Source organism: Homalodisca vitripennis, unplaced genomic scaffold (assembly GCF_021130785.1).
Source record: "Homalodisca vitripennis isolate AUS2020 unplaced genomic scaffold, UT_GWSS_2.1 ScUCBcl_14630;HRSCAF=25532, whole genome shotgun sequence".
In the NCBI taxonomy this organism is placed as follows: Eukaryota; Metazoa; Arthropoda; class Insecta; order Hemiptera; family Cicadellidae; genus Homalodisca; species Homalodisca vitripennis.
Window position 1 is genome coordinate 28,268 of NW_025790817.1, and position 16,929 is coordinate 45,196.

The following is a 16,929-nucleotide window of genomic DNA, read 5'->3' on the forward strand; positions in this document are numbered from 1 at the left end:
TTATTTAATATAACTTAAACTTGTTTGTGGATAAACTCAGGCCCGTAGCTAGGCTGGGGCAACCGGGGCATTGCCCCGGGGCCCCCGGCCAGGGGGGCCCCCAAATGAAGGTGGAAAAATTGAAAATGAAATTAAAGTTTATGTGAAATTTATTGATTACTGTAGGGTCGTAGGGATATTTCATCGAATCATCAAAATGTCTTTATATAAAAAAATATTTAAATAGCTTTTCAATATAAAATAATGGACAGATATTGTTCTCACAGAGATTTCGTAACAAAAATAGACAGACTATCAATCAGCCTGTCAGTTGTTACGCAATTAAAGAAATGCAGTTTGCACTTTTAGTTCACCTTACTCCCCCATCCCCAACAGTAATAAACTCGTCCTGACGTCGACGTGACGTAGACGGCTCCGTCTGCCGACTGCCTCTGCCACAGCTGACAGACGACAGTGAGAGTGACTACGACTAGTGAGCTAGTGACAGACAGCCCGGATAAGGTTATGTTATGTTGATGGTAAACTAACACCAAAAACTGACGTTTTGGCGTTCGTCCGTTACTCGTTTGTTACGGTGTTAAAGTGTTATACAATTTGTATTCTTATTCTTGTATTTGTTAAAATGAAAAGAAGCTATCAAAGTGGGGCAAAGGAAAGGCAAGACAAGAAGAAAAGAGAAGAGGATGCTTCAAAGTGTTCTTCCACCCTATCTGCTTGGTTATGTCCTACTACTAGTACTACTACAACTAAAAGTACTAATGTCACATCTACATCTAGTACTGAAACTAGACCAATAATTGGTGAGTGGTTTGAATTTAGATACGGTATTTAGGCCTAATTAATTAGCTTGGCCAATAACTATATAATTAATATCTTAAAATTTAACTATGTTAAAATTAACTGTGTTAAAATTTAACTAGAGTTTGGATGTTTGATTGAGTTTAGACCACTGTGTCTGACTCAGACTGCAATCTATTCTAATCTAATAAGCAATGTTTGTTTGTGAATTTATCACTAGTCATATATAGGCTACATATTACCTACTATTGTGTAGTGGTCATTTAATTTTTTATGTGATTTTTATGATTCCTTTGGTTTCTACTTCTTTCTGTGTAGGTATTTTATTTGTTTATACATGCACAGCAGCACAGCATGAATATCTATCATAGTAATTTTATATCTTTTTGTGATAATATGATGTAAAAAATGCACCACACTCGCTTGCACATTCATTATTTATGAGGCCATGTATCTACTCTTTTTATATTTTTTTATATATTTTTTTATATATTTTTATATATTTTATATATTTTATTATATCTTTACAATGTTATTAAAATTGGCTTTAAATTATATGTTATATGTAACTTAATGTTATTTTGACTTGCTATTTTTTATTGCAGCCTCAGTCCCAGGAAATGAGATTGAAGAGGAAGTTACAGCTCAAGATAACGCTGAAGAAAGTATTGATGAAGAAGTAACATGCCTAGGGCTAGGGCATCAACAAGAAAATTGTGCCAAACCTCCAACAAGTCCTACGTCAAGCAGTGAACTGATCGGCGTAAATGATCAAGTAAGTAGACATGCCAAGTACAGAATACTTATATTATATTTTTCAACATAACAACATATGCTGTTTTATCGCCCTAAACATGGAATCCCTACGATAAAATATTCCATGGTTACATGGAAGTAAACAGTATTACTTCCATGTAAACATGGAATTACAGTAAGTCCCTATTGTTATGATCATGTTTGTAAGAAAAAAATACTAATGCATTGCAATCTACTTACAGGTGGAATGTAGCCGGACGAATAAAATTAATGAAACTTGTTTAAACACCGGAGAACCCCATTTTCCAGACCAGATCATCGATCCAGAGGTGAAAAAACGAATTATTGAATTAGGACTAGGACCCTATCAACCAGTTGGCCCATTTCCATATGATGGAAAACAAGGTAGGTCCTTTTCAGACAATTATTTTACCCTGAAGTCAAAGTCTGGGCTCAAACTGAAAAGAACTTGGTTGTGCTATTCGTCCAAATTGGATTGTGTTTATTGCCAACCTTGCTGGTTGTTTCCCCAGAAAGGACCTGTAAGAGGATGGGATTCAGGATTAAGGGACTGGAAACATTTGTCTGATCGCATAAAGACACATGAGAATTCACAGCACCATGCTGATTCCTGCTTGGTTTATGAGCAATGGCGACGTCATGGCTCAATAGACGATGCACTAGAAAAAGGTTTGAAGGAGGAGCGGAATTTTTGGAGGAAAGTTTTGAAGAGGGTCTTAGATGTCTCCCTTATGTTGGCAACATGCAACCTTCCTTTTCGTGGAGACAGTTGGCATATCACTGATAGAAATAAAGGTAATTTTCTATCATTGATTGAATTGCTGTCAAAATATGACACTATCCTAGAAGATCTAATTACAAGGCCAAGTGGTACTGTTAATTATCTCAGTCCAACAATTCAGAATGAAATTATTTCTCTGATGGCTAGTGAAGTGCTTAGTGGAATTAAAGAAGAGCTTTTGAGTGCGCCTTTTTTCTCCATAATTTACGACACAACACAAGATGTAAGTAAAGTAGATCAGCTAAGCGAAGTTTTTCGCTATGTAAAGATTGACCATGACCAACTCGGAAAACCTTGTGAGTTGAGAATTTGTGAAACGTTTACATCTTTCACAGCAGTTACTGACCAAACCGCTTCGGGGCTAGAAGACGTCATCATAAAATCAATTTCAGAAAAAGGCCTTGACATAACAAAATGCAGAGGACAAGGATACGATGGTGCATCGGTCATGAGTGGTGTGTATAATGGAGTACAAAAGAGAATCCAAGAACTTGCACCCCATGCCTATTTCATTCACTGTGCCAGCCATAATTTGAATCTGGTTCTTAAAGATGCCGTTGAATGCAATCGAGAAATAGCACAATTTTTTGAGACGGTGCAAAATATTTACAGTTTTTTTGGCCACAGCATTGTTCGGTGGCAAGAACTAAAAGTCGTTTCTGGTTGTACAGAGAATCCGAAGGCTCCTGTTCCTAAAGACAAGGTAACATTAAAGACTTTAAACCCTACACGTTGGGCAGGGAGATATGAAGCTGTGTACGCTTTAAAGGAAAGGTTCGGTGATGTAATGAAAGCCTTAAATAAAATAATTTTGACAAGCAAAAAGCCAAAGGAAAGGAATGAAGCTGAGGGGCTCAAAAAAAGGTTAGAATCTTTTAGTTTTGTTTTGCTCTTGACTGTCCAGTGCAAAATATTAGGGGAAATAAACATTGCCTCAAAATCCTTGCAAACGGAATCTATTGATTTAATGACAGCGTACGATCTCCTAGGCAATGCTTTATTGAAAGTAACCGAACTTCGTTGGTCCTTTGAAGAAGTCTGTAGTGAAGCAGAAGAAGTATGTTCAAAATGGGGGATTACGATTACCCATGAATTTATTGGCCAACGTGCAAGAAAGGTAAAAAAGCACTTTGATGAACTTTGTGAAGACCAAAGACTGACAGATCCTAAAAGCAATTTCAGAGTGACAATATTCTTCCCAATGGTTGATACTATAGTGTCACAAATTGACAACCGTTTTAAAGGCATGAAGCAAGTGATTGATGCCTATAAAATTGTTCACCCTTCTTTCCTGGCCTCATGTTCAGATGAAGAACTGCGTTGTGAAGCTGATAATTTTGTAAGCAGATTTTCAGATGATGTAACGCCATTGTTCAAAGCTCAGATTTTATCAGTAAGGAATGCTTTTCAATCCAAATTAAAGGATTTCAAAGAAGTAAAAGAAGTTGCAAAATCTCCTACTCATTGAAAACAGTTCCCTAGCATCAACCTACCCGGATGTACTAACAGCATGCTTTATGTACCTCACAGTCCCTGTGACAGTAGCCAAAGCAGAGAGATCATTCTCAAAATTAAAACTCATCAAAAACTACCTGCGAAGCTCCATGTCCCAACAACGTCTCACTGATTTGGCTCTTTTGTCTATTGAAAATGACAGAGCCCGAAAAATAGATTTTGACCGAATTATTGATGTTTTTGCTAGTGTCAAGTCAAGAAGAAAGTCTTTTTAGTAAGTTCAGTTGCATTCTCACTATCAAACTAGTTGGGCAATTTTAAACTTGAGAATGAGTGGGTATTACCACCATTGATCATATATAATTAATGGTATTACCAGTATTACCATAAACACCATAAATAAATATACAATTTATTGTGTATTCAAAGGTATTACATAATTAATGATATTACTTGTATGTTTATCTACTAAACTACATTGCTTGGATGTAGGCCTAAGAAGAGACTAAAAAGTTTTAAGACATCAGCACTTATGTCTTTATTTATTTATTATCTATTGTGAATAAAATTTGAAAAAATAATTATGTTTTTCATTTTCCTTTCAGCACTATAAATAGAATACCAATCACAATGGTAAGCTGAAAAAATAATGGCTCTAAAAACCAAACTAATGGCACCAGGGCCAGGAGTCATACAAATTTGCATATAAAATCATTACCAGTTTATGACTTACCGTAGAAATTTGTAAACATAGTTTAAGCAAACAATTTAGTATTATAGATTTAATAAGAAAAAAGGGTAATAATAATAATAATAGGATAATAATAAAAAAATGCACATAAATTCTAAGCCTAAAGATCCAATTACTGTATGCTTATATATATTAATTAAAAAAAGTGCGAAATATATAACAAAGGGGGGCCCCGAATGGACTTTCTGCCCCGGGGCCTCCAAGGGCCTAGCTACGGGCCTGGATAAACTGTTATCTTACAAAAGAGTCCTGTTATTATTTCTTCCAAAATTTGCACCTGGAATGTATTTGTGTAATATACGTGAATTTGCCGCAAATTCGTTTAACTTGCCGCAAACAACATGTCTCTTTGAGACGATAACACTGTTGTAAAGATAAAGTTATTCTACGCAGTTCGTGGTGTTGCGTCACGCAGTTCGGATACGCCAACATTATTGGAACCATTTTCAAAAGAATTGACTAATATTGTTCTGAAGTATTGTGTCATTGTACAATAAGATCTGCTGTTCAAAATCTTATGCTGTTCTATTTCTACTTACCTTGTGTTCCTGATGCTGTTTAAAAAAAGACTATTACTCTGTCTCCTATCTTACATCCCAACCTTTATTCATACAAGTTACTTTGATTTCATTGTAATTGACAACAAATTTTGCTATTAAAGCAGCTTAAAGGTATATGTTTAATATAACTAAAATAATGGAAAGGTAGCCACGTTTCCAACCAACATTAATGACGACCTCTTATAATGGGCTGTGAATATATATATATATATATATATATATATATATAATGGATATATATATATATATAAACTATATAACTATATAATTAAGGAATATATAAAACTAATAGATACTTATATTAAAGAATTGACTGTCTCATATTATTTAAAAATATAATCATTTCAAACAAACCTCTTCTCCTTACCTCCAAACCTCAATTCTTTAATATCAGTATCTATTAGTTTTATACATTCTTTAATTCAATTTTTTACATTTCATAGATCATTTCACTTCTAAATGTTAAAGTTATCAATATTTATACATTTTCATTATTATCGTTTGTATTAGTTATTAGTCATATAATTTAGTCAGTCTCATTTTCACTTCAAATCTAGTATTTCCAGTATAATTAATTTTTATTGTCATTATAAAGTGAAATTGAGGTTTATAATAACTTAAGTAAAAAAAATAAAACTTCTTTAAGAAAATATGGCTAAATATTTTGTAAATGCAGCATTTATTGTTGTCCCATATTCCGTTGTACCTATGTTTTTTCGTTTGTAAACTTTATTTATGTTTTAAAAAGCTAATTAATGGTTTAGACTTTTCTTCAGCAAAGTTTGTTTGAACTCTGGTTTTATGTAATTTATCTCTTAAGTGAATGCAAGGAAAGGACCAATGTAATTAAGTAAAGGTTATATAATTTTAAACATCAAAGACTAATTGCCTTCTAGGACTAAACCACACTACAACTTTGTTAGCTAGGAAGGGTCTAATAAATTTATTTATAAGCCCTTTTTAAATCTTGTCAGGGCGAATCTAGTATTGAACTAGAATATGAATTAAGATTAACCGTGCTGAAATTCAATTTAGATTCCGATGAGCTTTAAATACTGCTATTAAAGGATGCAGTAAATTAATCAAATTTAACTTGGATTCATTCATAAATATATTATTAGTTCGTAGATATTTCAAACCAGTATTTTACTATATGTTTTAGTCTCTTTGCAATGATTGATTGGCAATTGAAGCTTTATATTGTGTTAAAGTCAACATAGCTACTAATAGCAGAATAATTTTGAAAATTTTTACAGGTTTTAAATTGGAGATTAAGTAGGCTAACCTGAGAAATTCCATAAGCAAGGAAAGTCTTCAGAAGCAGGGATAGAGACAGACGATACGATATTTCGGACATTTCCTTATCATATATAATGTTGTATATTATTGTGGTTTCATATTTCGTTTTTAATGTCTCCTTACAGATTTTTAATTAACGTCAACTTTTGCTAGTTCAGATCATATGATTATATAATGGTTTGTTTGTGTTTCGATAAGGCTTCATTCTACTTTGAAAACATGTGGAAAATATAAACATGCATGACGTGAAACGAAAACTTTTTCCCCGTAAAAAAAAACATCAATAGTCCGCCAAAAGAAGTAGCCATTTCAACAAGGAGCGACAGTAACCTTTCACTAGTTCGCCTGGAAAGCCACTGAACAGCAATAGTATCGCCCGTATCGGCTACAGAGTGAACAAGCGTGATGTCCCGTGACGCGAAACGAAAGTTTTTCTCCACGTACAAAACGTACATCTATAGCCCACCAAAAGAAGTAGTTACTTCAAAAATATTTTTATATTTCCTGAAAGTCCAAATAAATTCCTAAGCCCCTTATCCTTAAATCGTATTCCTCTACGTAATAAATATGATTCCTTAACAAGCGTTTAGGTAAATTTGAAAACTTTTTGTATACAAACATGTTGTTCAAGAGCCTAGGGTACGTTCACATTAACCCTGCTAAAACTTAGATGTTAATTTTGGTTGGCAGCACTTATCTCTTTACGGGATGTTGTTTTACTAATAACAGTAAACCATTGCACTTAAATACCGAGAGTTTGAAAAGATCAATTACAATATTTTAAAGCATATTCATTAATATTAGTGGTTCATATGTATTAAAAATACTGCCTTATAGTGACTTCTTATCACTACAGTGAGCATACCCTTCCACCATCACAACCCATTATAACCCGATTTAGTGAAGTATCGTAAAGTAAGTCGTGCCAACCAATCAAAAACACTTCATCGCATGTGTTAAGTTACTATGTCGCATAATTAAATGCCAAATAATTGTACTCGGTTTGTTTACTGATATGTTTATTCAGCAATTTCTTCGTTACAACCAACACAATGTTGTCCATAAAACAAATATAAAAGTATTAGAATTTTATTTTCAGTAATAGTTTTGACCTATTGATCCCAGACTCAACAGAGTTCTTCTTCGGTGCTCCAGAGGAACCTATGAGCCAATTTTACACTTCGTATAACCTTTGAATCAAGAATGATCGTAGGGACAGACAGTCGGACATCCACCGTAAGACTTCAAGGAGGCTTTGTATGGTCCGTAACAAAACATCGAATTATGAGCGCTTATGTATTGACATTGAATAGTAAATGACCGGAAAGGAAAGCATAGTTCAATTAGTTTGGCTAATAAAAAACAAAGCACAAATTGGCGTCAATAACATGTTTATGGAAACTCGTATGAAAATGTGTAGAAATTTGCATAAAAGGCTAATAAAAATTTCACTTTGTACAAATGAATACATACAGCTGAAATACTGAACAATTTGTAAGGTGGCACAATATATTTTTGGTTGGAATTTTTTAGGAACATTTTGTTCACATTCCTTTATTTATAATGTTTTTAAAGAATAAACATATAAAATAAATATTTTTATTATGCAAGAAAATTTGTAAGAACTTTAACCATATCTTTGGAATATATCACAATCAGGACAAAGAAAAGGCTTCAAGATAAGGATGTGAACTGTTTACAGTGTATAATGAAGGATGTCTGAATGAATAGCTCGTTTTTTATAAAACAAAAACTTAACTTCCGAACGAAACAATTTTAAAAAAACTAGTTACTTACTAATGCCCTGTATAAATATAAATCCATATATATATTTGAAATTAAGTCAAGAAATTAACAAGAAACATGTCACTCCTTGAAGCTATAGTTCATGTACATACTGAAAAACTTCACATTTTTAGTTTCGCTTTTGTGTGGGCCTGATGACAAAATTACCTAAATCTCCTACTTTTGATGCATGTAACTATCATTTAATAAATAATTTTATAAATTATGGAATGGGCATCATATTAAACCCAAAACAGCGCTAATTTTAAACTTTTTACGTCAAATTCATGAGGCGGCCGTGTGGTAAAAAAACTGACTTCAAATCGGTTAATTCGATTCGGCCTCGAGCAGTGTCCGTTTAATAAATGAAATTTTCATTCCATATACGTTCGTGGGCAACGGAAAAAATAAGGTTTTTACTCCGTTGCGTAGGAACGTATATGGTATGGAAATTTCATTTATTACTCGGATACTGCTCCGGACCGAAAAAGTCCTAAAATAAATGGAAAATACAAGCATTTCTTAGAAAAATTCTGATATAAACTAACGCGTTTCAAAAACCGTACAAGATATTGCTTTATATTACAAGTATCGCCTTCCTTGTATATCCTTTTGTTGGGAAAATGTCATTCCTTATCAACTACTTTACGTATCCAAACTAACGTCTTAAGATTTAAGGGATATGCAAAATTACTTATTTCCTCAATTGTGATTAATCGATGCCAGAAATAAAATAAATGTTGCAGAGATTAAATAAATTAACACTAAATAAATAAAAGTGCCATTATTCATTAGAGCGTTTCTCAGATACACCGATTTTCAAAGCAACTCGTATCACGTTTAAGGATTACAAATTCTACATTCAAATAAACTAAAACAACAATCCTCTAAAATGTATTCAAATAACCTATACGAGAAAATAAATAAATGAATAACAATAAATATAGTGCCAATAGTATCAACACATATATAAAATCTTCTTATCTACGTTTTTTAAACCTCAAAGATATAAATTTATAATCTTTCCTCAAAACTTTAAAGGATATATCCAAGACAGGTCATGGAGACAATTATGGTGGAAATTGTACACTATCAGGTCAAAATAGAAGAAACTTTTTTCCGATCGCCCCTGCACTCTGGGAAATTGAAGCTCTCGATCATGGCGGTTGCTTCGTTGTGAGACTTTCTCCAGCAATGTTAGTCTCTCACTTAAATATTGAGGGTCCTTGAGGGAAAAACCCTTGTGGATCATACAGCTAGTAAATATGCTGCATACGGTTTTACATGAGAGAATCATCCAACATTGAATGTTAACATAGCAATTTTTATTCCCTCAGTGTCACCTCCTTGAGATGCTGTAGCCATGATCAGGATAGCAGGATAAAAAAATACTGATAGAACCAATGGCTGTATGGGCTGCAGTTTTGCTGTAGGTTCGTGAGCATGCAAAGGTCCTTGAGCCTGCCAAGGAATAGCATGGATAGCATGTGTGACATGATCAGTGAGAGTAAATTCGCTGTCCAACATAAGTTTGAGAGGTTTGACTTTTCACAAACTCTATCTACCCAGCATAATCCTCACGTCGCTCTCGTCAAAGGCTTCTACTAAGGGACATGCTGTGTGTAGAACCGTTTTAATTCAGTAAGGAGTAAATAATTGAGTAAATCGATTATAAGATGAGTAATGGATCCGATTGCAAAAAGATAGTATCATTTGGATCGATATGCCGTCACTGCCAACTGCTTTTAGTTTTATTTCATTCATCACTTTTTTACTTCTTTTTCAGTAAAAGTAGTAAAACTGAATCCATTAATTAATCTCTTTCTTTTAGTAGTAAAATTAATTCAGAAAATGGATAAGAATTTACATGTAAATCTTTGGAATGCACAATAAACCTAAAATACTCGAAAGTATATTTAGTCAAGTTTTTGTAAAATGTGAAAAATATCAAGTTGGGGACCTTTGTATAAATCTTAGATAATTATTATTGCTGTGGAAAAGAATATACTGTCATATGTTTTAATAAAAATACTGGTAAAATAAAAACATTTTTATCAAACAAATTGTCATCATACATGGGTCCAGTACTGACCCGGAAGTAATACATTAGGAATTTTTTTTGGAAAGGTAATACATTAATATCAATAGTGTATAATTCACAAACAATACTGAAAATCTCTTAAATTTGTTTTTCGGGCTGCAATGCTGGGAGAATGGACTAATAACATGAATTTATATGCTGTAAACTATTTCTCAAACTGAAGAAAACTGTTATAATTTTTGAACTAGATAAAATCTAATTTAACTTTAATTTTTCAAAAGGAAATTGTATATATATTATAGCATAAATGCATATAATATAATTGTATTGTAATATTTAAGAAACGTTCTTGTATGATAACAATTCGTTGTTATATTGGTAAATAAAGTTTTCGTTAGTTAAAAAGCTGTTGATTATTACATTTGAAGTAAACTACTATTGAAGGATCTCATTATAAGAGAACAAAGCACGTTTTTTCTTTGTGGGATTTTTAAAATGTGCAGGTTATTGAAGCAGTATAAAATTATTTTTAAAGACAAGTCCAAGCTTGTTAAGATAATCAAAGGCTGTGAACTTTCGTCTGCCCGAGGACGGCCTCCCCTTTTCCTCATCCAAGCCCCCCCCCAGCACCCGACACCACCACCAAACACAAACACTGTCCATCCCTTTTACAATTCAAAGCCAGTCTATTATCACAAATGTGCAGAGCATCATGAAAGTTTGCAGTCTGACAACATTCTTTTGATGTATATTTCTAATACAACGTAGAGGTTTAAATTTTATTATCATAACAAGGAAAACTATAGCCGATTTACAAAACGCAAACAAAATCATTTATGTAAAAGTTTTTTTTTTCTTGTTTAGAGTTAGTATTTTAATTTAAAGATAAAAGCAATATTTAAATTAACAACATGTTAATAATTACTCCCACTTGGTACGGGAAGGACTGGTGAATAGACCTGGAATATTCCCTGCTTCGCGTAAGCTTGTCTAAAAGGGAGCCCAGAACCTTATTTTCTCTGGATCTGTGCACTGGCCTCTCTCTCGTGATTGAGGATGACGCGGTCTGCGAGCCGCCAGACTCAACACATCTCATTGCTGCGGGTCTACCCCAGGTGAACTGTGGTTTGAGAAGTAGCGCATCCCAAACTAAGGGAAACACTTGACTGTCTTGATCAGGCAGGAGACTGCCTAGATGTGCCTGTGGTTGAAAGCCTACTGAACCTCCATGATCTTCATGTGGTTGGTCGCGAATCTGGTTTAGTGTAACGTGTGGTGTCAGATCCGCCTAATAAGACACCAGGAGAAGTGATAAGGCTGCAGAGGTGCTAAATACAGCTGAAAGTCAGAGAAAAACTGCACAAGTAATGCCAGAAAAGAAGAGTGAGTATGGCACTGATCTAGTGGACAGATGAGATCGCTAGTCTAACAAGACGATGCTGTCTGCATCGGTGTAGGGTCCTGACCAGGGTGAGAAGGAGAGCAGGTGATGTTTCAGAAGAGGCTCACTTGGAGTACAGCCTTGCAAGAAGAGAACTTAAGTTTGAAATAAATAAGAGCAAGCGCCTCAAGTTGAAAGAGCTTAAACATGACGTTAACGCAGACCCCTGTGGTCTGGGATACGGGATCGTAATACGAAAGCTCGGATCTTTATCACCCAGCTCCATGATGAATATTGAAAGGATGGAGCACATCTACGACACTCTCTTTCCAACTCATGCTATGAGAGATATGGAGGTGCAAGCGGTGCCAGTTCAATACGTACCACTGTTAACAGAATAATAATTAAAGCAATCTGCAAGAACACTTTGGAACAAGAAGACTCCAAGGTCAGATGGCACACCTGGTGAAGTGCTAAGGATCGCTGTGGAGGTGTGCTCGGATGTGCTCATGAGGGTGTATAGCTGCTGCTTGGAGGAGGGAGTTTGCCCAAACATCTGGAAAAGACAACGCCCCTTGTCTTTGTCAGTAAAGGCAAGAGGGATCCGAACTCCCTATCAGCGTACAGGCTTCTCTGTATGCTAAATTTAGCAGGGAAACTGTTGGAGAAACTCCCCCGGCTACGTCTGAAAAAGGAAACTCAGGCAGGAAAGTCAACCATTGGTACCATCAAAGAATTGGTAAGTGCATTTCAGGTGTCACAGCATAGGAACCACTACTCCAGTTAGATAGTACTGTTGGCAACTCTGAACATCAAGAACGATTTTAATTTGTGAAGATGGATTGACATGCTGGAGGCTTTGGAGAAACATTTTAGAATCCCCGAGTGTCTGCTAAGGATTGTTCAAAGCTATTTGAAAGATCGGTAGCTGGTCTTTATGACATCATATGGTGAACGTAGGAGAGAGATCACAAGTGGGGCTGCTCAGGGTTCCATCTTGGGCCCGACTTGTGGAACGTTTCTTACGGTGAAATTTTGCGTTTTCAGATGCCTCCGGAGACTTTCCTGTTAGAAATGTAGATGACATCACTGCAGGCACTGTGTCTCGTAGGACAGAAGATGCACATTTGGTACTGAACATGGCAATGCGACGCGTGAGCTCATGGCTACGAGAACATGAGTTAACACTAGCTACTGAAAAGACAAGTTGGTTCTGCTCACAAGGAAAAGTATTTTTACAACCATTCAACTCCAATTGAATTGAAGAGTTGAAACACAAACAAAGCTTTCAGTGAAGTACCATGGTACCTGGATACCAACCTCTCATTTTAGGAGCATATGTGGTACTTGTCAGAAAAAGCTACCACGGTAACAGCAGACTTATAGCGACTATCGGGGGCCCGACCGTATGGCGAAGGCGACTCTTGATGTCAATTACCGACTGCATCCTACTAGATGGATGTGAGGTTTGGGCCGACACTTTAAGTAAAGGAAAATATAAAAAAATAACTTCTGTTAATAGAAAAGCCCCTTTGAGCTTTGAGTCACTAGCTCGTACCGGACAGTCTCTGAGCCAGTAGTTCAGGTCATCGCAAGTGTATTGCCTATCGATTTAAAGGCACAAGACCGAAAGTATTTTTTTGACAGCAAGAAAAAGCTCGGAGTTGACAAAGTTGAGCGATTTGCAATAATTGTGAAAAATTGTGAGCATGCAAAGGTAATAAGTTCACTGGGATGCTAAATTCTGCGGAAGTTGGACAATAACGTTGATAGCTAACATCACGGAGTAGATGGAAAGACAACAAGGCGAGGTGGGCTTCTTCCTCACTCAGTTCTTGTCGGGCCACGGTTATTTTTAATTGTACCTGTACAGGGAGTTGGTCGCTGGGGTTTTTCGAGATACACCTCGGGATGATACGGAACATACCTTCTTTAGATGCAGACGATGGATAGAAAAAGGAGGGAGCTGATGACACAGTTGCAGGAAGAAGGTCTTAAGCCACCGACTACCATTTGAGTTATGCTCCGAGGACAGGAATGCTGGAGTGTTGTGACCAAATAGGTGATGAAAATCTTAAGAGCGAAAAAGGTGACTCTAGAACGTAAACAGCTTACTATATAAAAAAAAAATGAAACCAGGTTATCGCTTGATTAAAAATTAAACAAAAGGCTTAGCCTGAAGTATTGGGAATACCATTTACTGGTCCAAGAAGGAGTGTTTTTAATGGCTATGCCTTCAAAAAAAATCTGTTGGATAACCCCACACTTGTTCGATTGGTTACGGTAAGGCCAAGCATTCGTGCAGTAATGCATTTTGTACACCCCCTCCAAAAAAATAAATACGTCAAGTACATAAATGTACAATTTGGTAAGAAGTTAACTGTTTAGAGATCTTATCATACTAATCCGTTTGGGGGTATATCACGCTTGGTTTTATAGTCCATTCCAAACGGGTTTATTATTTGTAACAGTGGCATAAACGGTGAAAAAAGTTAACGTTGCCTAAAATTATTGAGAGCAGAAATGTTAATTTTATAAATATCTTTGCACTCTATCTTGTCTGCTCCAAGACGGATTCTACATAACCTCGAATCTGGAAACTCTTATGTCGACAGTAATAGAAGGAGAACCTATTTTTCATTTAAAAATATATGCACATTATTTGTTTAAGTTGATTAAAACTATCACCAGAATATATGTCTGTCACAATATACGTAATTCACTGGTATAAGGTTGAGTTCATTCAAACAAGATACAGTTAGTGGAACGGATAAACATACAAGAACTGCCTTACAATTAAGATAACTTATTAAGGGGTGTTTGATGGTTTTGAAGCGACAAGACGAGTCACCAGCAAATGGCTTGGAAGTAATCGTCTAATGTTTTAGTTCAATGATAAATCTTTCACCGTTAACTACATTGTTTCTTTGTTGGAAATAACATAATTTAAACACTATACATAGAATCATATAAATAACGTGAATACTTAGTGATATACACAAATGTCATATTTTATGTTATATGGATAGGGATTCATTCAAATATGCGTTACTATCTCATCGTATTTGTACTGTACTTCATATGTATATGCGTGTGTGGTGTGTGTTCGCGCGTGTATATATGTGTCATTAAATATACACACTAGCTGTTACGCGCGGCTTCACACCTAGTTTTCACAATCGAGGTCTGTAGCTACGTAGTCAAAGCACGTATGATGTAATATGCTGGTGCCCACTTATATGTAGGCAAGTAGGCAAACATCAGATACATATTATTTAGGTGTTAATTTAAATAGAATTTCCAATGAATTAGATATAAAGACATTTTTCGCCAACTTTGATGGACTTCAGGTGTTTAGTGTCAGTTAAAATTTGTTATGGAACATCATCTAAATAAAATCTAAATAACATCTTAACTTTTTCCTAATTCCAATACATTCCGGAAACTTTTTCGATAGGTATTTTCTCTTCATATAAACCTTCCTTGAACTTCATTGATTATTTAAAAAAAAAAATAATAATTAACCAAATCGGTCTAGCTGTATTTGAGATTAACGCTTATTTACTGATTCATTTTTATTTATAAAATATACTCGTATATGTCCGATTTTACAGAATCGGTCCGCAACAGCTACCCTGATTAACTGGCCAGACATATCAGCCAGATCTGCCATCCAATTATGTGCGAGGTTAACAATAATTTGAAAATTATACATGATTTCACTGTTTTTGTGACAACTAAAATTGCGTTAGTGAGGATAGTGTATCTGCAAAAGAAGCTTTCGATACAAACCCAGGAGAGTCTGACGTTAGTATATTTTTTTCTTGATCTTTATTATTTTATGAATAATTTGATATTCAGGGTTGCAGAGAATTCCGACACGAGCCAAACGATTTCAGGTAAAGCAATAAAACCTTACATTATTATTACACCTATAAATCTACTTTTTGAAGTAACTACCATTTTTTTGTCATGTCAAGGGGATTGCCGGCAAGGAGTCCGAAGAAAATATTAAATGAGAGCTCTCCTTTGAGATTTCCTTCTAACTCCTTGCGGGCCATTCCCCTGACATGACAAAACATAGTAGTTAGTTGAAAACGTATATTAATAGGTGCAGTAAAGATGTACCAAGTTTTGATACTTTACCTCCATTCGTTCAGGGAATTATCAAGCCCGTGCGGAACTTTTATGACACCCTGTATAATACATATATAATATTTCAATTTACTAAGACACTAAAAAATATTGCCTTTATTTAGGCAACATCAATTCCAGGCCCATAAAGCTAGTTATTGCTGCTACTCGGCATCCTTGGTTAACTTATAACCTTGTTATCGTCTTTATTTGTCACATTTGATTGATTTAACTGAAGTACATAAAACTCTCCAGCCTCACTAAAGAGTTCTTGCATCACATTTATCCTTCATAATTAACCCGGGTTGTACCTCCTATTTTGAGTATTTCAACTGCAACAAAAACTCGTTTTGGTGCCCGTGACCATATTTATATATAAATACATAAATTTAGGTTTTTTATGTGTTAATTTAAGGCTCCCTCCAACGACACTTTAAGGCATAAACCTATTGGAATCTCAGAAGTATAATACTTAAGTACCACATTTTACACTGATATTGGTATTAAATACAGAGTAATATGGTGTAGTTAATGATAAGCTTTTAATTTTATCGGAAGTGTCGCTCAAAAAGTTATGTTTAAGGTATCAAAACTTTATTTTAAATCGGAATTCCGTTTAGAACAAAACATATTTATTAAAACACCAACTTTAATTGCCTTTGTTTGGAGGATAAAATAGTGATGGAATAGAAGTTGTTAATATCAACTCTAAATGTTATAAGCTTGTCAAAAGTAAATAATATTGTATAAAATAACGATTTTGCAGAATTTCCGGAGCATTGAACGTATACGGACAAAATATTGGAGTTTATCTCTGATATAGATTCGTTAAAGGTTTATAAAGGTCTTGAAACAGATGACAAGAAAGTCGTTTTATCTGCTTGAGACGAAATCGTTTTTGTATCCTTCAAGAAAAGAGTAATCCCTTTGGTTTGAAGTAAATCAGTCTTTTGAATAGTCACAGTCGTTTGAAAGGTTTTAGAGGTTTGAGCAACTGAAAGCAAGAAAAATGATTTGCAGTAAGGAGCGTCTTCATTCAATCTTACTTTAGAAGTTTAAGTGTCAACCTTCTTAATACCATTTCTTTGTTAGATATGTATGAGAAGATCGCTGTTTTTAAAATATGAGTGAATATAAAGGAATTTTTTTTATAAAATAGAGCACCAC

At 34.8% G+C, this 16,929-nt stretch overlaps 1 protein-coding gene across 1 annotated transcript; it reads left to right on the forward strand.

The window, feature by feature from the left end:
• Nucleotides 1–215: 215 nt before the first annotated feature.
• On the forward strand, nucleotides 216–3,824 carry LOC124375192 (zinc finger MYM-type protein 1-like). The gene is made up of 3 exons (XM_046833300.1): nucleotides 216–800; nucleotides 1,404–1,573; nucleotides 1,797–3,824. Exons 1-3 carry the CDS (start codon nucleotides 623–625, stop codon nucleotides 3,822–3,824), a joined length of 2,376 nt encoding a protein of 791 aa, XP_046689256.1. The 5' UTR covers nucleotides 216–622.
• The last annotated feature ends 13,105 nt before the right edge of the window (nucleotides 3,825–16,929 follow it).